The sequence below is a fragment of the Danio rerio genome, chromosome 4, assembly GCF_052040795.2.
Source record: "Danio rerio strain M-AB ecotype USA chromosome 4, GRCz13ab, whole genome shotgun sequence".
Classification (NCBI taxonomy): domain Eukaryota; kingdom Metazoa; phylum Chordata; class Actinopteri; order Cypriniformes; family Danionidae; genus Danio; species Danio rerio.
Window position 1 is genome coordinate 19,295,320 of NC_141024.2, and position 25,419 is coordinate 19,320,738.

Below are 25,419 nucleotides of genomic sequence, written 5' to 3' on the forward strand. Positions count from 1 at the left end.
ATAAAAATACAGAAATTAACAATGTGCAAGAATTAGCCAAATGGCTGTTTTGCATCTGCATAAATTAATCTACAAAATAAATATTTTAAAATACATAATAAATACAAGGTTCAAAATGCACGTGAAACTAACAGCATTTCTAAAAAAGCAACAATCCATCAAGATATTATCCTATAGCTATAATTATACTATTAAACTAACAGAACACAGTCATCTCATTCAAAAACATACTGTACACAATTCTCCAATAAATATCAACTTGCAGGCAAATATAATAAAATTATATAAGGATCAATGAGGACAATATTGACATTTATCATTTGACTCTTTTTAATAGGTCTGTGCAATTAATCCGAAAAACAGTTTCATTTTTGATTTTGGCATCCAGAAATTATGAAAAATCTGAAAAAAAAAATTCTATTGCAAAACAAAAACGTTCTTGCAGTGAAGACAATGTGTTGTTGTGAATTGTCCCCGTTAAAGAAATTTTATTTCAAACTATGACTTCAAGTGTATGTACAAAGTAGGGCTGCTTGAGATTATGGCAGAAGTCATATTCATCAATGTTGTAATCAAGATTATTTAACATAATTTGTCATTATATATATATATACAACAATTTTTCTGTAAAGTAAAACTGTTTTAAAATCAGTTGATTCACTTTATAAACAGACACCTATTGCCCTATCATGCACCCGGCACAATGTGGCACAAGGCGCGGCGCAATAGTCGTTTTGAGGCGTTGCGCTACGCTGTTTAAATAGCAAATGCATTAGCACTCATATGTGCGGCCATAGGCGTTCTGGTCTAAAAAGGAAGGCGTTCTGAGGTGTACCGCTGGCGCGTCGCTATTTTGAGAAACTAAAATAGATTTTTCAGTAGACCAAAACAAACCCGGTCTAAACTCCGGCGCAGAGTTGCGCCTCGCTTACGCACTGCTTAATACGCACAAGAGAGCAATAGGCAAATATCTTTACATATGAAAAAAATTTAATATTAAGGATATATATATATATATATATATATATATATATATATATATATATATATATATATATATATATATGATATAATAAGAATAGATATAGGATATAATTATAAAGGATTAAAATATTACAAAACATACTATTTTCTAGCCTACATAAATATGAAAAATCACTGCTTTTATGCCTTCTTCATCTCAGGAGGCTTTTTCAGTTCATTCATAACAATTTGCTTTTGTATAATGTTATTATTATTAGCAGTATTATTTATTATATCCATATTTATATTTGTTTTATTAAAAACAAGCTTAGATTAGCCCACCTGTCAGGTTTTAGACCATATGGGGCACAGCATGTGTTTTAGGATATAACTCAGGTTTTCGAGCACACTTTGTTATTATTGTTCATTTATTCGTTTGCTGGAAATTAGAACTGAATTTAGAAACAGTTTTGAAACTATTATTTGCGCTTAACAAACGCAATTAATTATTTATAGACTAATTGATGTCTATGCGCAAAGGTTTCCCTATCCACGAGCGAAAGTGAAAATACATCCATTATCTCTCATTCTTACGGAGTAGATGCTCTATTTAACAGTTTTCTGTTAAAAAAACTGTTAACTGTTTGCTTGTGAAATGCAAATTTTTTCCACTTAGACTTACTTTACGTCCTGTAAATAGCGAATGCGCTTATGGCGCGACGCAGCTGGCTCTTAAAGGGAATGGGAGATGATACTCTAATTGGTTTATTCTCAAAACACACCTATAACTCATAAAGAATATAAACTCAACCCTTTTAGACTATGCGCCACGACGCAAAGCGGATTTTCCTGTCCTTAATTTAGCAAAACTGTGTTCTGACACGCCCTGAAAGCGTTTGCGCCCTGCGTTTTGCGCTCTGCGCATGGACCGTCAAAATAGAGCCCCTAAAGTATTTGATCAAAAGAGTATTATAAGGTATCATCACTGTAATATTATACAAAAACAGTATTTATTGAGCTCTGATAATATGAATTATTTGGCTGTTGCTTGTAGGATTTGTAAAATTTTAAATGGATTTGCTCCACCTTCATTATGTGAGTTTGTGACACAGACGAGGAATAATGGTAGAGCAACATGATATATGACTAGAGGAGACTGAGCTGTGCAGTTTAGACTTACAACTTTTGCACGTCAGTCTTCTCAGTTAGAGCCAGTCATTTCTGGAATAAACATCCTATTGATTTAAGGGGTATTACAAATTGTTTAACATTCAAATACAAGTTAAAGAAATGGCTAAAAGCAAATCAAGTTCGTAATCATGTGTAATTCTTTTCTTTAGCTTTTTATGGCATTCTTGTTCTGTCTTTTTTAATGCATGTAATTTACTGTTATTGTACGTGTAATAAAGCTGGTTTTAGGTTGCCTTTTTAAAATCTGGCATGGTTCAACAGATGAAAATTAGCCCTTATGGCTAACTCTGGCTTATTTACAGTTTTACTACTGATTAATGAGAATTGTCCCTGTTAAAGAAATTTCATTTCAAACTATGAGAGGTCTCAGACATTACCTCAGACTGCACTGGTTTTGAGTGCATTGCACGCAGGCATTTCTGTGCGCTCTGAAACACTCTGCTGTGAGTTTAAAGCACAGAGATGATGCTTCTCCCTCCTGTGATTCTGTCTCATCTGTCAAACGTTGGACATCCACAGAAAGCCTTGACAGCACCGCAGAGAGATTTCCAAAAACCTCCCTGTCAACACTGCCTCTGAAACATGACAATAATGACACCAGACAAAGCTTAGTCAGTTTTCAATAAGAGGAACGTTTTACAGCAGCTTTCTCCACAAGCAATTATTGCATGTTTATTATTTGAAAACACACTGCTGGTTTGTTTAAGTGGCTAAGGGGATGATTCAGATATGATACAGAAAAAAATGGTAATACATATGATCATCATAATGCATAAGAATCGACTTCAGCACAAAATAACACGTTTCTGTTCATCTTGTGAACTGGGAAGTGTGTGGTACCTGAACTGCTCATCTCTGAAAGCGCTCGTCAGGGTTTGTAAAGCTTCGAGATGCGTGTTTGTAAGTTTTTCACAGGTTATTTCACTAAGTGTGTTGTTTATGTTCTGCATGCTGTCACCGGAGCCTGCCATAATCAACACGCGCGCGCGAGTAAATGCAGACCCCAACTTCCGTCTACCGGCTACACTGGTTTTCAAAATAAAAGCTCGTGTTATTTCGATTATGTAAATGTGATAACAACATAAACATAACAATCCAAATGTATTAAATGGTAATTGTTTTTTCCCCATTTTATTCTTAATGTCTATAGAAGGAAACGTTCATATATAAATATATGCAACATTTTATTATCCTCTCTGAAATATGGTGTGCTTAAAATTCTCTGTAAAAACCTTTAAATCTAATGTCGAAAAGTGTTAGAAATTAATGAAAGTTAGCACATATAAAACGAAGCAAAATTTTTCAAATACAAAAGTTATTGAATTTTGTGAAAGACAATTTTAGACAGAGGAATGTGACAAAAATGTTATTTTTAGCAAATGATGAAGCAAACATGTAAAAGCACTTACTTTAAATCTTCAACATCAAGTATCCAGGCTAAAAATTGTATATTTTCTTAGTTTTTATAGTTCAAACAATCCTATCCTATCCTTGTATTGATATCTTGCTAGAATAAGTAAGTGATTACCAAAATTACACATAAATAGCTATAAAAGAGAAGGATCATGGAAAAGTGAGGGAACAGAGAAATTTTGTTTTAATTTTATTTGCTGTTAATTCATTTATTTCACCCCTATTTTGGTACCATGAGCTGACACTATCTAAATTAACCTGCTACATAATGTGTGCTGGTACCACATTTTGTACCAGTTTTTAATTTGTTGTTACATATTGTAAGCTATTGTAAGTTATATATAACTAATATATATAACTAATATCACACGAGTAGCCGGATATAGTCAGATATAGAGCAATATCGCACTGCTACTCGTGTGATATTGCGTTTATACAACAGTTTGACAACATAATTGTGTATATAAAAACAAAATCAAACATGGAGAGTCTTAAAAACCCTTTTGTATGAGGAACTACTTTCTTCTGGATTTAAATCATAAGCTGACAGTTAAACAGTTGAGCGTGTATGTGGGCGGAGTACTACACAAAGGGTAAAGAGGCTGTAGGAGTTCTGATATTGCAGAATATCGCACGGCTATCAGCCAATCAGATTTGAGAACCAGACAGAACTGTTGTATAAATATATATATATATATATATATATATATATATATATATATATATATATATATATATATATATATATATATATATATATATATATATATACATACACATATATATATACATATATATATACACATATATATATATACATATATATATATATATATACAAACACAGAGTCTAAAACCCTTTTGTACGAGGAACAACTTTCTTCTACCATTCATTCCCATCTGCAGCTGACGTCAAAACAGCAGAAGTCGTTACTAATTCACCAATGTTACTTGAGAGCTGGTTTTTGAATCATTCTCTCGCATAATGTCTAAAGTGATGACAAACCAGGCGATTTTGCTCACATTATAAGGTTGAATGGCATAAACACCATCAGTCTACAAACATTTTCAAATATTTCGGTTGCAATCGGGAGATCATAATAATTATCCCTGGGAAAGCCAAAGCAGCGCAAACACTACCAGATTACTGTTGTGTTTGTGATAAGGAAAATGCTAAACACATGCGGGCATTTCTTCTTTCTTTCTGTTAACTGAACTAGTCTGCAGTAACGAAATCAGGAGACTCATTAAAAACAAACAGATGGCCAACCAAAAAGTATCTCAGGGTTATACAAAGAGTGGGCAACACAAAATACACACATTCCTGATATGCGAGTCCCATCTTACACTCAATACACTACAATTATATGATATAAATACAGCACTACAACATATAAAAGAAAGAGATAGACTTAAAATGTCACTTACCAGTTTTATAATGCTTTGATCAGCTGTAGTTTAAAATTACGTGGAGCTTTAATCCTCACAGGGCCTATTATGCGGTTTCTGTTGCCATCTTGTGGATGGACAACGTCAACTGTCAACCGTTCTGCTCAGTATGACATGTTGATGGCCGCCAAAGCACTAAATCTCGGAAATTATAAATATTTAAAATAGGCACAATTCTAAAATAAATGCATAGTTGCAACCTAAACAACTACTTTATCCACTAAAAAGCTTGAAAAGTACACTATGTTGTCCAACAACCTCAAAATTTTTCAAACTGTAGTGAGTTTATTTATCTGCTGTCACTATATGTGGGCGGAATCATACACAATAGTGAGGAGGCTGTATGAGTGCAGATTTGAGAACCAGACAGAACTAATGTGTAGATATAGACAGACAGACAGACAGACAGACAGAGATAGATAGATAGATAGATAGATAGATAGATAGATAGATAGATAGATAGATAGATAGATAGATAGATAGATAGATAGATAGATAGATAGATAGATAGATAGATAGATAGATAGATAGATAGATAGATAGATAGATAGATAGATAGAGTAGGTAGGTAGGTAGGTAGACAGGCAGGCAGGCAGGCAGACAGACAGACAGACAGACAGACAGACAGACAGACAGACAGACAGACAGACAGACAGACAGACAGACAGATAGATAGATAGATAGATAGATAGATAGATAGATAGATAGATAGATAGATAGATAGATAGAGTAGGTAGGTAGGTAGGTAGACAGACAGGTAGGCAGGCAGGCAGGCAGGCAGGCAGGCAGACAGGCAGGCAGACAGACAGACAGACAGACAGACAGACAGACAGACAGACAGACAGATAGATAGATAGATAGATAAAGATAGAAAAAATCACATTTCCTAATAATTATATGACATAACATGCACATTTGCATATTGTAGAATACAGTTAAACATTTCATCTTTGACTTTTGCTACAGTTGGCTGACTTATATTTAAAATAGATTAATAATTACAAATGAATGAATAGCACTTTTGAATGTTAAACAGTTCCATAGTCAAATAAATAAATTATTAGCAATTTTGACATGCACATAGTTCCATAGTCAAAGAGATCAAAATCTTTAAGGTAAAACCTTTAAAATTCACAAAAATTACTAGAAAACTGATACAAAATCAGATTATGACATCCCCAAGTTTAGACTTTTTTGCCATTACTTGTATTCCTCGGAGACAATCTGTGACTGTTACATTGATTGAATCTGTTCTTGAGAGGACTGAATGTTTGCGATGATGCGTAAAAAATATTACAACATGATGCAACTTTCTTGATGTCCCCATTCAAGAATGAGCTCATCCGGACCATTATAAGTCAGGCCATCTGACACCCATTCATCTGAATCAAACGTTCAAAGGACTTGGACATCAATCGTTCCCGTTTTTTCATAAACAAGATGTGGGGACAAGTGTTCCAGCTGAAACAACAAAAGGCCTGAGTTCCCCTTTGAATCTCCAGAAGTGCCAGAGTATTTTGGGTCACTGGCTTTCCATTCTGTGGTTCATCTCGTGTTTTTTCTGGCTTGGAAAATGGAGTGAAGGAAGTTGGTCTTGCATGAAGAATATAATTACAGGTGGTTTTGTATCAGACGAATATCCTCGGGTTAAGGGTGGACCCGTTGCTAATACATAAATTGGGTAGTGCCTCTACCAGGCCCTAAAAGAGAGTCGTTGATCATGACAGACTGAAGGCAACTGAAAGCATCTACTGTGCTTAATGGCTTACCAGACCAAAAAAGAAAAAAAGAAAAAGAAAACTTCCTCTCCACCACTCCAAAATGTATCTGGTGTCCTTGAGCAGATAAATACGTGCTAAATCAATGATCACTTTGCACGGCAGCTAAACGCTTGCAGAAATATTGTAGAAGTAGTCATGTGTGCTGCTTTAATATGGTTCCCATAAAACACTTCCTCATGGGAAGCAGCTGGGTGAAGTGAAGTATTGCTTTCACAATGACAGACTTGCAGGAGATGCATTATAATATCACTTGCTATGGTCTCGATTTTTACAATAGTACCAATATTTCAAGTGATAGGTAGGAAATGTTATCCACATTATTGTCACTGCACATTAGGCAAGCACAGCTCTGTGAAACTTTAACCAAAATTACTCAATGAACCTCAAGAGGACTTGATTTAAAATGTTTTTGTTGTTGTTGTTGCTTCCATTTTTACAAATAGTTTATTATCTCTACTTGCCTAAAATAGAAAGGCAAGAAAGATGCTAATGTTTGAATGACTGTAGAAACACTTGTGATTCTTTGTGATTACTAAATGTATCAAAACAGCCAGTATCACTAAAAATTATAATATTTTATTATTTTATATTATATTATTTTATATTATAATATATTATATTTTATATTATAATATATTATAATATTCTATATGTATTATAATATATTACATTATTATTGTATTATAACATATTATATTATATTATATTATATTATATTATATTAGATTAGATTAGATTATATTAGATCAGAAAAATATTTGTGTTGTTGTTTTGATGGCCAAGGCATCAATATGTGGATGTCTAATGGACATCAAGGTTTGCATTTATTACAAGCTTTTTGATGTCGTGCATGATGTCAATTTGATGTTGTTTAAACGCCTAAAAAACACACGTCAAAAGTACAAATTAATTTTGATTTATTGTCAACTGTCTACCTTCATGTCAAAATGAAGGTTGTCAAATTGACATCAAACATTGATGCATTGTCGAGACCAATGTAAGTCATTAATTTGATGTCATTTTGACGTGAAAGTATACTGTAAAAAAAAACAAAAAAACTTGCAAGTACATTGAACTTATTTTAAGTTAATCAGACTTAAAACAGCTTGTGTAACTTATAAAATTAAGTTAGAACATGATTAACTTAGTTTAATAAGTTACAATGAATTAAAAACACATGCTGTCATGACTAATTGTATATATATACCTTTTAACAGTCTAGTCAACTGACATCAAATCGATTTACATGGATGTAGAAATACAAAATCCAGTGTAAATTTGTCAATTCTAATTGGGGCTTTTTAGATGAATGAACATATATTATACTAGAAAACTTTTTTGTGTTGTTATTTTGATGGTCAAAAAGTTGACAACACTTACAAAACACACGTCAAAAATGCAAATTAATTTTGATTTAAAGTCAATCGTCTACCTTCATGTCAAAATCCGAAAATCCAAAATCCTGTTTTGTTCCATGGTCAAAAAGGTAATTAATCGAAATCGAATCGCAATTTGAAATGAGCAAATCGCAAGAGGCTGTGATATAGAATATATATGTATTATTTACAGCTGTCTGTGTGTGATAGGCTTACTAGCCAATTAAGCGAGCATACTTTCATTCTGTGCAATAAGAACTGTTCAATCTACCTCTTATCAGCCATGGTAGTTTGCTGAGTGTTCTGTATTTTTAGAATATATTTTTTTTGTTTGTATAATAAGCCACGTTACCTTCCTAATTTGGTTGAATTGTTTACAGAAAGGAAAGGTCATTTTAGGTGTGCTGATTGTTTGCTCTAGAGAAAAATTTGTTTAATTTCCGAATAATTTACAACCAATCTGAATAAATGTTAATAGAGGTTAACTATCAGTTTTTTTTATTAACGAACACACTTTAGCAGTAAGAAGCAACGATACAGATTATTAAGCTGAAGCTTGACTACAAAATGAAATTGTAGATTAAATCGAAAACACAATATCTGTCAAAACAATTGCAATTAGACATGTTCCCCAAATCACACAGCCCTAGCATCAATGTGTTGATGTCAAATAGACGTCAAGGTTTTGACATCAAATCGATTTGCGTTTTTGAGAGTTTTTTTTAAAGTCATGCCAGATGTCAATTTGATATTGTTTTGCCCACTTTCTGTCTCGCCCAAAGCCTTTTGTTTTGTTTTGGTTTGATTTTTGAACCGACATCATTCAGCAAAGGGATATGGAACTGTAATGCGGTCAAGACCTGACTGGAACTACTTAACTGCGTTTACTTGAAAATAATTCCATTCCTTAGAATCTCCATTAGCCAATCAGAACCAAGTATTCAACAGCCCTGTACTACTATCAAGTGCTCAACAGCATACATCAGATACATCCGACTAACAAAGATATGACGTTTTATCTCTCCTGATCTCTGGACCTGACAGTTCCTCTCATCACAGCCTCAAATCTCTAGACCCACAGGTAGAAACCCTCCAAACCATAAGGGGAAAAGATCTGTATCTGGAAAAATCACGGCCACAAGCTTTTCTTCATAAATATCATTTACAGTCAGCCTGTTGATGACCACCCAAAACCAACAGAGAGAACCATTATTCATTCTCAACAGAAGCCTCAAAGCCACAAACTCAACTGTGCTTTCTTGCTGGCCTCTGGATCTATATATAGATTGCGCAATTCCTTTTCGCTTTTCAGCACAAAGCGGCTGCGTCCTAATTGTTTAGACTTGGTTAGTCCAAGTTTAAAAACACGATTTGCAGTATTAAAAGCATGCTGACTGGATTCTTAGATTTACTTGACAAGTACTGCCTCTAATCTAAAGGACAGTGGGTAGAAGGAAGTGATGAAAAAAGTAGATATATGTGCGGTTATTGGTCTCCTTTACTGTAGACCATATCAAGATCTCCCTCTACTGACCAAACAACGAAATACAAATCAAACAGGACAAAACCAGCATGCCTATAATTAATCATAATAAGTTAGTATCATGTATTTTCACCATATTTCTGTTTCACCCCATCTCGTTTTAAAAATGAATGCCCAAAGGGTTCATTTGTTCCCTCTACAACTATCAAATATATGACTGAACCAAGATTATATCATTAATATTAGGATTTAATAAAAAAATAATAATAACTGTTATAATATATAATAATAACAACAAAATAATGATTGTTAAGCAAACAAGAACATATTTTTTTTTAGATTAAAGGTTTCTTATTATTCTAGTTCTATAGAAATGCATGACAGTTTTAGCTTAATTTTAGATCTTTTGGTTTGTTTATTTATTTATAGAATGTGGTTTCAGTCCACAATCACAACCTTAAACCAATGTGCTAAAAAGGACAAATAAAGATGACTCCATTTAGACATTTTTCAAATTACATCAAGTTGTAAATCCATTTATTGAGCAGAAATTTAAAAGAAATCACTATTAGTGATTATAAAAAATAATCCCAAACAATTTTTAAACTTCTAAAAATGCAATATTAATATATTAACATCAATTTAATAACCACTCCTAGTTTCTCTAAATACATACGTTTGCAAACAAGCAGCAGAGGTTTGACATTACAGCAGAAGAATTTGAAATATTTTTGCTTTTGTGAGCCTGTATTATGATTATTATGATGATTATTAATATATTTTCTTTGTCAACGAACTCTACATTCATATAGACCATTTTGAGGGATGTAAACAAAAACAATGGTCCCCAACAGATTTCCTGTTTTACATTTTTCATTTCTATAGCTTCCGAGAATCCAAAAAGAGCCACATATTAATAAATAATGGTATGATAGCTGTTTTAACATTAAGTTATGATCGAATTGCCTCTTGGTACAGTTATAACAAGCAAGACATGTTCAAGGGAAAATGACATGACCACATTGAAATGCTCTATAATGCAACTGCACTATACATTTTGTACATATTACCTATTAAGCTGATTCAAGTCTGATGCCTTTCCCAGAGATGGGTTGCGCTGCATAAAAACTTGCTGGATAAGTTGGCGGTTCATTCCGCTGTGGTGACCCTGAATTAATAAAGGGACTAAGCCGACAAGAAAATGAATGAATGAAAGTCTGATGCCACACGTCTGTTTCTGTGTACAAAGGCTCAACCGAATGCAAAAAGCAGACAACAAATAGTAACATTACTAATATACATTCACAGTGTGCTATAATATAATACCACTGAAAATCCTACAGTCAATGTTATATCCAAGTCTAATCTCATATGGTTAGACAGTGATTCCTCTTTTATAAATAGCGAAAAAATGGGAGTCTGGGATGGAGAAAATCAGGAGACTGTAGGTTTTCTAAAGGATTTGATTTATGATGAACATAAGAGTCGTAAACAGCTATCAAGATTTCTCAATTCATATGAGTAGCGGCTTGGACCCATAAATAGTATCCCATAAATCACAACTTACAATCTGTTAAAAGTCAATCCTGAGAATATTTCCTTAACACATTATAAATGTTTGAAATATAAAAAAAATAAATTAAAAAAAGCTAACATCTTTTTACCATTGCTAGTTGGTTAGTTCATGGTTAAATCACAGCCCCTTTCCCATAACAGAGCTCAATAGCTGCAGGGAGGATCAATTCTGATTTTTCAAATATTTCACATTTGATAGAGATGGCAGCATATCTGCGAGTGAGCATGGTTTCAATGCTACAAGAGAACATGCCCTTAGCATTTGATTACTTCTTTATTTTAAGATTTTAATATCCAATATTATTAACTTAGCAGCTTTTTAATCATTCAAATTTGGCTGGGTGGTTAATGAAACATTTTTCTGTGGTGTTAAAACGCAGAACCCATTGAGGTCATGTCCAAGGTAAGCATGGGACGATAACCGGTTTACCCTGGTTTGGAAGATTTAAGGTACTAAAACCACAAACATTTCTGTTGTAACATTCCTAAGGTATATGGAAAGGGTTTTTCATGTATTGTAAAAAAAAAATGGGGTTTTTAAAACTAATAAAGACAGCATGAGCATCCATGATTTATTTTAAATATTAAGTCTGACATGTGTACTGTTCAAAAATATCATAAATGCTTCCTAAAATGAAATATATTGTGTTCAAAATGGGGAAATAGTTGTTGTTTTTTACAGAGACTTTTAAAAATAACTTATTTTAGAGCAGTAATAACAATACTGTGATGTCATGATGTTTTTATCTAAGGTTATCATACCATCAGAAACCTATACTGGCCCATGCCTCCACGCGTACAGAGGCATTATTGTAAACTGCGTTTCCTATTTGTTTAAAGTCTCATCCACACATGCACTGTTAAAAAAATGCACCATAAACGCTCTAGAAAGCACTGTCATGAGCATGCCAAAGCAACAGTTGGTGATATTCTTGATTCTGAATGGCTGTCAACATGATACACTGAGGAAGAACATATCATCAGTACACCAAAAAGACTTTGCTGCTTATTCAAGCTACTTATTTAAAATGAGCTGAGTTTTTTTAGTAGTCAACTCAATTGTTTTATGTTCAATCCACTTAAATTTGTAAAAACGATCAAGTTAACTGATATAACGTAATGATATAAGTATTTGGTTAACATGAAGCAATTTGTGTGGAACCTATCATTTTTTACAGTATATACATGCTAACTTCCATAGCTATTAGCAGAAGTAATTTGGTTACGTCGGGCATCTCACAGATCAGCGTCTTGTAAACATCGGAGATTGATTGTAGCCCACAATCTGATGTCGCACATAGAAAAAGATGGCACGGACAAGCCACAAACCCCATTGTTTTTAGAAAATTTTCACCCTGACAAGAGTTTCCGCTAAGTTTTGGTATCTAACATGCGGGCATTTCTTCTTTCTTTCTGTTAACTGAACTAGTCTGCAGTAACGAAATCAGGAGACTCATTAAAAACAAACAGATGGCCAACCAAAAAGTATCTCAGGGTTATACAAAGAGTGGGCAACACAAAATACACACATTCCTGATATGCGAGTCCCATCTTACACTCAATACACTACAATTATATGATATAAATACAGCACTACAACATATAAAAGAAAGAGATAGACTTAAAATGTCACTTACCAGTTTTATAATGCTTTGATCAGCTGTAGTTTAAAATTACGTGGAGCTTTAATCCTCACAGGGCCTATTATGCGGTTTCTGTTGCCATCTTGTGGATGGACAACGTCAACTGTCAACCGTTCTGCTCAGTATGACATGTTGATGGCCGCCAAAGCACTAAATCTTTGAGAACCAGACAGAACTAATGTGTAGATATAGACAGACAGACAGACAGACAGACAGAGATAGATAGATAGATAGATAGATAGATAGATAGATAGATAGATAGATAGATAGATAGATAGATAGATAGATAGATAGATAGATAGATAGATAGATAGATAGATAGATAGATAGATAGATAGATAGATAGATAGATAGATAGATAGATAGATAGATAGATAGATAGAGTAGGTAGGTAGGTAGGTAGACAGGCAGGCAGGCAGGCAGACAGACAGACAGACAGACAGACAGACAGACAGACAGACAGACAGACAGACAGACAGACAGACAGACAGATAGATAGATAGATAGATAGATAGATAGATAGATAGATAGATAGATAGATAGATAGATAGATAGAGTAGGTAGGTAGGTAGGTAGACAGACAGGTAGGCAGGCAGGCAGGCAGGCAGGCAGGCAGGCAGGCAGACAGGCAGGCAGACAGACAGACAGACAGACAGACAGACAGACAGACAGACAGACAGATAGATAGATAGATAGATAAAGATAGAAAAAATCACATTTCCTAATAATTATATGACATAACATGCACATTTGCATATTGTAGAATACAGTTAAACATTTCATCTTTGACTTTTGCTACAGTTGGCTGACTTATATTTAAAATAGATTAATAATTACAAATGAATGAATAGCACTTTTGAATGTTAAACAGTTCCATAGTCAAATAAATAAATTATTAGCAATTTTGACATGCACATAGTTCCATAGTCAAAGAGATCAAAATCTTTAAGGTAAAACCTTTAAAATTCACAAAAATTACTAGAAAACTGATACAAAATCAGATTATGACATCCCCAAGTTTAGACTTTTTTGCCATTACTTGTATTCCTCGGAGACAATCTGTGACTGTTACATTGATTGAATCTGTTCTTGAGAGGACTGAATGTTTGCGATGATGCGTAAAAAATATTACAACATGATGCAACTTTCTTGATGTCCCCATTCAAGAATGAGCTCATCCGGACCATTATAAGTCAGGCCATCTGACACCCATTCATCTGAATCAAACGTTCAAAGGACTTGGACATCAATCGTTCCCGTTTTTTCATAAACAAGATGTGGGGACAAGTGTTCCAGCTGAAACAACAAAAGGCCTGAGTTCCCCTTTGAATCTCCAGAAGTGCCAGAGTATTTTGGGTCACTGGCTTTCCATTCTGTGGTTCATCTCGTGTTTTTTCTGGCTTGGAAAATGGAGTGAAGGAAGTTGGTCTTGCATGAAGAATATAATTACAGGTGGTTTTGTATCAGACGAATATCCTCGGGTTAAGGGTGGACCCGTTGCTAATACATAAATTGGGTAGTGCCTCTACCAGGCCCTAAAAGAGAGTCGTTGATCATGACAGACTGAAGGCAACTGAAAGCATCTACTGTGCTTAATGGCTTACCAGACCAAAAAAGAAAAAAAGAAAAAGAAAACTTCCTCTCCACCACTCCAAAATGTATCTGGTGTCCTTGAGCAGATAAATACGTGCTAAATCAATGATCACTTTGCACGGCAGCTAAACGCTTGCAGAAATATTGTAGAAGTAGTCATGTGTGCTGCTTTAATATGGTTCCCATAAAACACTTCCTCATGGGAAGCAGCTGGGTGAAGTGAAGTATTGCTTTCACAATGACAGACTTGCAGGAGATGCATTATAATATCACTTGCTATGGTCTCGATTTTTACAATAGTACCAATATTTCAAGTGATAGGTAGGAAATGTTATCCACATTATTGTCACTGCACATTAGGCAAGCACAGCTCTGTGAAACTTTAACCAAAATTACTCAATGAACCTCAAGAGGACTTGATTTAAAATGTTTTTGTTGTTGTTGTTGCTTCCATTTTTACAAATAGTTTATTATCTCTACTTGCCTAAAATAGAAAGGCAAGAAAGATGCTAATGTTTGAATGACTGTAGAAACACTTGTGATTCTTTGTGATTACTAAATGTATCAAAACAGCCAGTATCACTAAAAATTATAATATTTTATTATTTTATATTATATTATTTTATATTATAATATATTATATTTTATATTATAATATATTATAATATTCTATATGTATTATAATATATTACATTATTATTGTATTATAACATATTATATTATATTATATTATATTATATTATATTAGATTAGATTAGATTATATTAGATCAGAAAAATATTTGTGTTGTTGTTTTGATGGCCAAGGCATCAATATGTGGATGTCTAATGGACATCAAGGTTTGCATTTATTACAAGCTTTTTGATGTCGTGCATGATGTCAATTTGATGTTGTTTAAACGCCTAAAAAACACACGTCAAAAGTACAAATTAATTTTGATTTATTGTCAACTGTCTACCTTCATGTCAAAATGAAGGTTGTCAAATTGACATCAAACATTGATGCATTGTCGAGACCAATGTAAGTCATTAATTTGATGTCATTTTGACGTGAAAGTATACTGTAAAAAAAAACAAAAAAACTTGCAAGTACATTGAACTTATTTTAAGTTAATCAGACTTAAAACAGCTTGTGTAACTTATAAAATTAAGTTAGAACATGATTAACTTAGTTTAATAAGTTACAATGAATTAAAAACACATGCTGTCATGACTAATTGTATATATATACCTTTTAACAGTCTAGTCAACTGACATCAAATCGATTTACATGGATGTAGAAATACAAAATCCAGTGTAAATTTGTCAATTCTAATTGGGGCTTTTTAGATGAATGAACATATATTATACTAGAAAACTTTTTTGTGTTGTTATTTTGATGGTCAAAAAGTTGACAACACTTACAAAACACACGTCAAAAATGCAAATTAATTTTGATTTAAAGTCAATCGTCTACCTTCATGTCAAAATCCGAAAATCCAAAATCCTGTTTTGTTCCATGGTCAAAAAGGTAATTAATCGAAATCGAATCGCAATTTGAAATGAGCAAATCGCAAGAGGCTGTGATATAGAATATATATGTATTATTTACAGCTGTCTGTGTGTGATAGGCTTACTAGCCAATTAAGCGAGCATACTTTCATTCTGTGCAATAAGAACTGTTCAATCTACCTCTTATCAGCCATGGTAGTTTGCTGAGTGTTCTGTATTTTTAGAATATATTTTTTTTGTTTGTATAATAAGCCACGTTACCTTCCTAATTTGGTTGAATTGTTTACAGAAAGGAAAGGTCATTTTAGGTGTGCTGATTGTTTGCTCTAGAGAAAAATTTGTTTAATTTCCGAATAATTTACAACCAATCTGAATAAATGTTAATAGAGGTTAACTATCAGTTTTTTTTATTAACGAACACACTTTAGCAGTAAGAAGCAACGATACAGATTATTAAGCTGAAGCTTGACTACAAAATGAAATTGTAGATTAAATCGAAAACACAATATCTGTCAAAACAATTGCAATTAGACATGTTCCCCAAATCACACAGCCCTAGCATCAATGTGTTGATGTCAAATAGACGTCAAGGTTTTGACATCAAATCGATTTGCGTTTTTGAGAGTTTTTTTTAAAGTCATGCCAGATGTCAATTTGATATTGTTTTGCCCACTTTCTGTCTCGCCCAAAGCCTTTTGTTTTGTTTTGGTTTGATTTTTGAACCGACATCATTCAGCAAAGGGATATGGAACTGTAATGCGGTCAAGACCTGACTGGAACTACTTAACTGCGTTTACTTGAAAATAATTCCATTCCTTAGAATCTCCATTAGCCAATCAGAACCAAGTATTCAACAGCCCTGTACTACTATCAAGTGCTCAACAGCATACATCAGATACATCCGACTAACAAAGATATGACGTTTTATCTCTCCTGATCTCTGGACCTGACAGTTCCTCTCATCACAGCCTCAAATCTCTAGACCCACAGGTAGAAACCCTCCAAACCATAAGGGGAAAAGATCTGTATCTGGAAAAATCACGGCCACAAGCTTTTCTTCATAAATATCATTTACAGTCAGCCTGTTGATGACCACCCAAAACCAACAGAGAGAACCATTATTCATTCTCAACAGAAGCCTCAAAGCCACAAACTCAACTGTGCTTTCTTGCTGGCCTCTGGATCTATATATAGATTGCGCAATTCCTTTTCGCTTTTCAGCACAAAGCGGCTGCGTCCTAATTGTTTAGACTTGGTTAGTCCAAGTTTAAAAACACGATTTGCAGTATTAAAAGCATGCTGACTGGATTCTTAGATTTACTTGACAAGTACTGCCTCTAATCTAAAGGACAGTGGGTAGAAGGAAGTGATGAAAAAAGTAGATATATGTGCGGTTATTGGTCTCCTTTACTGTAGACCATATCAAGATCTCCCTCTACTGACCAAACAACGAAATACAAATCAAACAGGACAAAACCAGCATGCCTATAATTAATCATAATAAGTTAGTATCATGTATTTTCACCATATTTCTGTTTCACCCCATCTCGTTTTAAAAATGAATGCCCAAAGGGTTCATTTGTTCCCTCTACAACTATCAAATATATGACTGAACCAAGATTATATCATTAATATTAGGATTTAATAAAAAAATAATAATAACTGTTATAATATATAATAATAACAACAAAATAATGATTGTTAAGCAAACAAGAACATATTTTTTTTTAGATTAAAGGTTTCTTATTATTCTAGTTCTATAGAAATGCATGACAGTTTTAGCTTAATTTTAGATCTTTTGGTTTGTTTATTTATTTATAGAATGTGGTTTCAGTCCACAATCACAACCTTAAACCAATGTGCTAAAAAGGACAAATAAAGATGACTCCATTTAGACATTTTTCAAATTACATCAAGTTGTAAATCCATTTATTGAGCAGAAATTTAAAAGAAATCACTATTAGTGATTATAAAAAATAATCCCAAACAATTTTTAAACTTCTAAAAATGCAATATTAATATATTAACATCAATTTAATAACCACTCCTAGTTTCTCTAAATACATACGTTTGCAAACAAGCAGCAGAGGTTTGACATTACAGCAGAAGAATTTGAAATATTTTTGCTTTTGTGAGCCTGTATTATGATTATTATGATGATTATTAATATATTTTCTTTGTCAACGAACTCTACATTCATATAGACCATTTTGAGGGATGTAAACAAAAACAATGGTCCCCAACAGATTTCCTGTTTTACATTTTTCATTTCTATAGCTTCCGAGAATCCAAAAAGAGCCACATATTAATAAATAATGGTATGATAGCTGTTTTAACATTAAGTTATGATCGAATTGCCTCTTGGTACAGTTATAACAAGCAAGACATGTTCAAGGGAAAATGACATGACCACATTGAAATGCTCTATAATGCAACTGCACTATACATTTTGTACATATTACCTATTAAGCTGATTCAAGTCTGATGCCTTTCCCAGAGATGGGTTGCGCTGCATAAAAACTTGCTGGATAAGTTGGCGGTTCATTCCGCTGTGGTGACCCTGAATTAATAAAGGGACTAAGCCGACAAGAAAATGAATGAATGAAAGTCTGATGCCACACGTCTGTTTCTGTGTACAAAGGCTCAACCGAATGCAAAAAGCAGACAACAAATAGTAACATTACTAATATACATTCACAGTGTGCTATAATATAATACCACTGAAAATCCTACAGTCAATGTTATATCCAAGTCTAATCTCATATGGTTAGACAGTGATTCCTCTTTTATAAATAGCGAAAAAATGGGAGTCTGGGATGGAGAAAATCAGGAGACTGTAGGTTTTCTAAAGGATTTGATTTATGATGAACATAAGAGTCGTAAACAGCTATCAAGATTTCTCAATTCATATGAGTAGCGGCTTGGACCCATAAATAGTATCCCATAAATCACAACTTACAATCTGTTAAAAGTCAATCCTGAGAATATTTCCTTAACACATTATAAATGTTTGAAATATAAAAAAAATAAATTAAAAAAAGCTAACATCTTTTTACCATTGCTAGTTGGTTAGTTCATGGTTAAATCACAGCCCCTTTCCCATAACAGAGCTCAATAGCTGCAGGGAGGATCAATTCTGATTTTTCAAATATTTCACATTTGATAGAGATGGCAGCATATCTGCGAGTGAGCATGGTTTCAATGCTACAAGAGAACATGCCCTTAGCATTTGATTACTTCTTTATTTTAAGATTTTAATATCCAATATTATTAACTTAGCAGCTTTTTAATCATTCAAATTTGGCTGGGTGGTTAATGAAACATTTTTCTGTGGTGTTAAAACGCAGAACCCATTGAGGTCATGTCCAAGGTAAGCATGGGACGATAACCGGTTTACCCTGGTTTGGAAGATTTAAGGTACTAAAACCACAAACATTTCTGTTGTAACATTCCTAAGGTATATGGAAAGGGTTTTTCATGTATTGTAAAAAAAAAATGGGGTTTTTAAAACTAATAAAGACAGCATGAGCATCCATGATTTATTTTAAATATTAAGTCTGACATGTGTACTGTTCAAAAATATCATAAATGCTTCCTAAAATGAAATATATTGTGTTCAAAATGGGGAAATAGTTGTTGTTTTTTACAGAGACTTTTAAAAATAACTTATTTTAGAGCAGTAATAACAATACTGTGATGTCATGATGTTTTTATCTAAGGTTATCATACCATCAGAAACCTATACTGGCCCATGCCTCCACGCGTACAGAGGCATTATTGTAAACTGCGTTTCCTATTTGTTTAAAGTCTCATCCACACATGCACTGTTAAAAAAATGCACCATAAACGCTCTAGAAAGCACTGTCATGAGCATGCCAAAGCAACAGTTGGTGATATTCTTGATTCTGAATGGCTGTCAACATGATACACTGAGGAAGAACATATCATCAGTACACCAAAAAGACTTTGCTGCTTATTCAAGCTACTTATTTAAAATGAGCTGAGTTTTTTTAGTAGTCAACTCAATTGTTTTATGTTCAATCCACTTAAATTTGTAAAAACGATCAAGTTAACTGATATAACGTAATGATATAAGTATTTGGTTAACATGAAGCAATTTGTGTGGAACCTATCATTTTTTACAGTATATACATGCTAACTTCCATAGCTATTAGCAGAAGTAATTTGGTTACGTCGGGCATCTCACAGATCAGCGTCTTGTAAACATCGGAGATTGATTGTAGCCCACAATCTGATGTCGCACATAGAAAAAGATGGCACGGACAAGCCACAAACCCCATTGTTTTTAGAAAATTTTCACCCTGACAAGAGTTTCCGCTAAGTTTTGGTATCAGTGATCCAATACTGCATGTGTGTGTGGACGAACAGCCAAACTGCATTAAATAAGCTGCTGTTTTAAAATCACGTTCATGTGGACAGAGCCTGACACTGCAGGCGAGCTCAAACGCACAGCACCAAACCTGATGTACAAACAATGCAACTCCATTATAACACACATTCGAGAAACCTATTCTTCCTGTTGTTGTGGTGGTGACGCGGTGCCCGTTTGAACCTTGCTTATGAACTCTGTGCTGGTGAGGGCATGGCCTTTTCTGGGACAACCGCTCTTTACCGGCAAATGCTCCGCTTTGTCTGAGGAAAACAGAATAATGGTTATAAAAGCTGTTTATGACCATGTAGATATGATGAAACAGAACATATCTTGTTTATTCCACTCTCACATGACGCATTGGATTTATAAAAAAGATATGATTGTATATTACTGTACCTCCTGGTGCGATAGGCTTCATCAGGCGGTTTAGCTGTATTTTCCAGTGTTTCATCATTTGAGTTGAAGACTGATTCTCCAATTCTCTCTATGGAGAAATAAGCAGAATATAGAGCGGGTTGGAGAAAGTAGCAGGGAATTTGCATACAAATAAACTATTTTGATTGTTTTTACCTCTGTGGTGTACTGGTGGCTCTCCTCTGGTTGCTGGACGTTTGGTGGTGTTGAAGCGAAAGTCGTTTCAGAAATAAGAGGCTCCTTTTACAATGAAAGGTGTTTGTTAATTAACTACTAAATGAGGTGTAAACATTGCAGGGAAACAATGCTGGTATTAAATTATAAAAGGAAGTTAGCTTTGGAACTCATTTGGTTCTGCACTGATGAATGACTGTGTGGACTTTTAAGTCATGTAGCAAATTTTTAAGAGGGCATTAATGTAAAGAAGTTTTAAAAATCCGGTAGTAATAAGAATAGATCATCTATTCGAAAGTGAGTATTCGGACAAAATTCTGTGTATACAAAGATTGTAGAGTGAGTGAGGATTTTGTTGCTATTTATTTATTTATTCATTTATTTGTATTTATTTTCTTTTTTCATTTATTTTATTTATTTATATTTATATTTATATATTTATATATAGATTTATTCATTTATTTATTTATTTAATCATTTATTGATGCATTTATTTATTTATTTTTATTTTACTTCCTTTATTCTTTATTCTATATAATAATTTATTTATTTATTTTCTTCTTTTATTTCTTTTTTTTTAAATACACACACACACACACACACACACACACACACACACACACACACACACACACATACATATTTAATTATTTATGTATTTATTTCCTTTTTTTACTTATCCCTTCATTTACTTGTTTTCTTTTATTTATTAATGTTCCTTTGTTTATATATATATATATATATATATATATATATATATATATATATATATATATATATATATATATATATATATATATATATATATATATATATATATATATAAAAAAAAAATATATATATATATATATATATATATATATATATATATATATATATAATTTTTATTTATTTTTTTCCCCTTTTCCTTTATTTTAAAAGATTTCAATACATTTACTTATTTAACCATTCGTGCAAAACTAAAATTAAAACTTTATAGAGGTACATCAAAAAAATATTCTGTTTTTTTTTGTATAAAGACCCCATTTTTACACAAAAATAAATATTTTAAATGGGTCTAAAATATTAACTGGAAAACATTTAGTTTCCTTCATTTTCCAAAAACTCATTATTACGTTTTAGGTTTTTAATTGCTTAATTCTAAAACTTTATCTTTTTCTTAAAATTTTAGATAATATGTTGTTTTTAAACCTTTGTAATAATTATTTAGTTTCTTTAATATAACGTATTCTAACGTCTTTTTCATTCTAAACTGCACATGTTTTCTGTTGCTGATGATCTTAATAAACGAAGTGTCAATTCTTTTGTTTGAATTAAATATATATTTAAATGAATAATTTATAATCTATTTATTCATGTTTCTTTCAGCATATATGTTTAAAAGCACTGGTGTTAAACTGACAAGAGTATTTGGCTTATTTGATACCTATAGATACAGTAGGTGTATTGAAGCAGAACTGAAACTAAACTCTGCAGGGCTGCGGCCCTCGAGGAATTAAGTTTGACAGCCCTGGTTTAAAGGATTTACTTTTGTCCATACATCTACAGTATATAAAAACAAACAAAAAAGTGTATGTTGGGTTTTACAGTCTTCATTTCTTCACGCTGTCACTCACCACAGTGTTTTGTTGACTGCTCTCCTCTGCATGTTGACTGATGGGAGCTGCTTCAACTGAAGTATCATCATTTATCTGTGGCTCTACTTGCACCCTAACAGAAGCCGTTTGCATCTGCTGCTGAAGAAGGAGAAGATCTGCAAGTTTCTTCTGCTCCTCTGCAAGCTGCCTGCAGGTGGAAATCAAAGCCTATTTCACATCCTAGTTCAACAGCGCCCATGTGTGTTGGCGATGAAGAGAATAAAATGAGATGATATTAGCTTTGAGATACCTCTCCAGCTCCTGTCGGGCTCTGTCCTCTTCTAAGCGTGCGTGAATCTGGGTGTTGAGCGCCTCCTCCAGTTTAACCTGTGTGAGCTCCAATTCATTGATTCTCTTCTTGTGCTGCTGCACTTCCTTCTCCATCTCAGTCAACGTCATTGTCATCTTTTCATTAGCCTGCAGAACCGCAAAATAAATGACTATGCAGCTGAATAACTACTGTATACAGATGTACAATAGAAAAAAATGAACAATTTATCAGTTTCTTTGGATATATTAGGTGTGGATTTGCATAAAATGTAAGTGTTTATTTATTTCATAAACATGTGATAACATTTATTCCAAATTTAAAATAAAAATTTGCAATTTAGAGCTTTTTTCTGAAAATGGCAACTCTCAAAAAATCGAATAGCTGGATAGCAACTATAGAATTACAACAACAAATTCAAGTACTTAAGTATGATTCAAAAATACTCTAGTAAGAAAGTCTTGTTTTTTTGTTTTTTCGGCTAGAATAAAAGCCGAATTTAAATTTTTTAAACACCATTTTAGGGATAAATTTATTAGCCCCTTTAAGAACACACTATCGTTATACAATAACTTGCCTAATTACATTAACCTGCCTAGTTAACTTAATTAACCTAGTTAAGCCATTAAATGTCACTTTAAGCTGTATAGAAGTGTCATAAAAATATCTAGTAAAATATTATGTACTGCCATCATGACAAAGATAAAATAAATCAGTTATTAGAAATGAGTTATTAAAACTATTATGTTTAGAAATGTGTTGAAAAAATCTTCTCTCAGTTTAACAGAAATTGGGGGAAAATAAACAGGGGGGCTACTAATTCTGACCTCAACTATATATAGCACAGACAGGTTCAAAGCTTTTGAATGCTTTACTTCAGTTATTCTTTACAACTGCAGAATATTTGGGCCTTTTGTTCAGTACCTTAACATGACAACGAGAGATGGCAAAAACACTGCTGCTGCTTTGAATTAGACTGACTTCTATCCATCTATTGATCTATGTCCTATAAAATAAACAACCTAACCCTAAATGTAAAATACAGTAAAAACCCTCTAAATCTGTTGAAAGATACCGATCTGAAGGTGGTTTGGTTTGTAGCTGGACATTATTGGAGTTCACCTAATAATGTTAGCCTATTCAATCACAGAAAATGGGAAATGTCAATACTACTATAATTTCAATTCTGATATTTTAATAATACAAATCAAATAATTAAATTATAATGTATAAGGTAATTTAAAGCTATCTCGCGGCCCACCTGCAGGATCGCTGAGGCCCTCAAGTGGACTTCAATACATTACAAATATGCTCACTGAATACAAACCTTATAGATGCCTCAGATCTTTAGGATCAAATAAACAAAAATTTGCAAGAGTCAAGTCAAAGCACCAAGAGTCCAGTCAAAGCAGGTTGAATCCGCCTTCAGCAATTACACCCCCGCTGCTGGAATCAGCTTCCAGAAATGTTCAGATGTGCTCCAAAATCAGGTACACTCAAATTAAGACTTACACCACATCTGTTTAGCTGTGCTTTTACTGAATGAGCACTGTGCTACATCCAACAGATTGCACTATTATGTCTTTCTCTTCTTTTTCATTCTTTTAAAATCAGTTTTGACACATTTTAATCAGTGTTTATCTGTTTTTAATCACTTTTATTATATATTTTTCTGTAGTTATACTTGTCTCTTTTATTCCTGTTTATGTAAAGCACTTTGAATTAACATTGTGTATGTAATGTGCCACATAAATAAACTTGCCTTCCCCTGCCTTGCCTAAAATGCTCTATGTATTAGGACAGCATGATATTGAAAAAAAAATCAGACATTGCGATGTTTTGTTTTTCTGCTATATAAATTGTAATGTGACTTAAATCACTCAACTTGGTCAAAATTCAGGAACAGAAATTGAATCATCAGATGTAAAATAGCACTACACAGCATCTTCATTGTATAATTTTATAATTAAATAAAATATTTTTTTAAATCAACCGATACAATTCCTAGTGTCTGTGCTTTAAACTCTTTTGATATGCTCATACTGTACAGTCACATGCCTTAAAACATGTAAATTCTAAACATTTGCTCCATTTTGGTAGAAATCTCCAATGACTTTTGCCTCACTATGTTCTATACTGTGGCTTCTGGTAAAATATAATTCCAATTCAACATTGCAGATCTTTGCGATGTGAAAACAATGGTAATTTTGGAAAAACAATGGCTCTAAATTACATTTTTATCTTAAATTTGAAAGACCAGTCATGAGTATTTTAAAAATAATAATTTGAATTTGAAAAAAATAAATAAAAGTAAATTCAGAGTATATACAGGAATCACAGAGTGAAATTCAATACCTTTCCAAGACCTTTTTTTAAGACTCATACATTTTTTTACACACTTTCATACATTTTAAGACCTTATAACTACTTTATGTTTTAACTGGAAACACTTGCGAGGTTTTAACTTACAGTATATTTACTAAATATTTATGTAAGAAACGAATCAAAAATTAAACCATTATTCATATACTAATTACAAATCGATTAAATCTAGTTAATTGAGCAGGTTTCAGCAGC

General features: G+C 33.0%; 2 protein-coding genes across 6 annotated transcripts in view; both read right to left on the reverse strand.

Annotated features, from left to right (window-relative positions):
* atxn10 (ataxin 10) overlaps nucleotides 1–20,500 on the reverse strand; it is a 39,041-nt gene extending 18,541 nt beyond the window's left edge. Inside the window, exons 1-2 of one of the 3 annotated variants that reach the window (XM_087245552.1) lie at nucleotides 20,474–20,500; nucleotides 2,532–2,729 (exon numbers count right to left, since the gene is read on the reverse strand). Coding sequence is in view for 1 of the 3 variants with exons in the window: in NM_001130612.1 (NP_001124084.1) it covers nucleotides 2,532–2,729; nucleotides 2,995–3,125 (329 nt within the window). In the remaining 2 variants the exon portion in view is untranslated. Of the gene's footprint in view, nucleotides 1–2,531; nucleotides 2,730–2,994; nucleotides 3,169–4,994; nucleotides 5,274–20,473 lie in introns of those variants that run through there. The other 2 variants (XM_087245551.1, NM_001130612.1) reach the window with 2 other exon arrangements.
* def6c (DEF6 guanine nucleotide exchange factor c) overlaps nucleotides 17,855–25,419 on the reverse strand; it is a 38,786-nt gene continuing 31,221 nt past the window's right edge. For all 3 annotated transcript variants that reach the window (XM_087248177.1, XM_087248176.1, XM_087248175.1), the window contains 5 exons: nucleotides 22,825–22,991; nucleotides 22,554–22,722; nucleotides 20,920–21,003; nucleotides 20,746–20,833; nucleotides 17,855–20,609 (listed from right to left, as the gene is read on the reverse strand). In XM_087248177.1, the coding sequence (XP_087104303.1) occupies nucleotides 20,485–20,609; nucleotides 20,746–20,833; nucleotides 20,920–21,003; nucleotides 22,554–22,722; nucleotides 22,825–22,991 (633 nt within the window). In that variant the 3' untranslated portion in view covers nucleotides 17,855–20,484. The remainder of the gene's footprint in view (nucleotides 20,610–20,745; nucleotides 20,834–20,919; nucleotides 21,004–22,553; nucleotides 22,723–22,824; nucleotides 22,992–25,419) is intronic.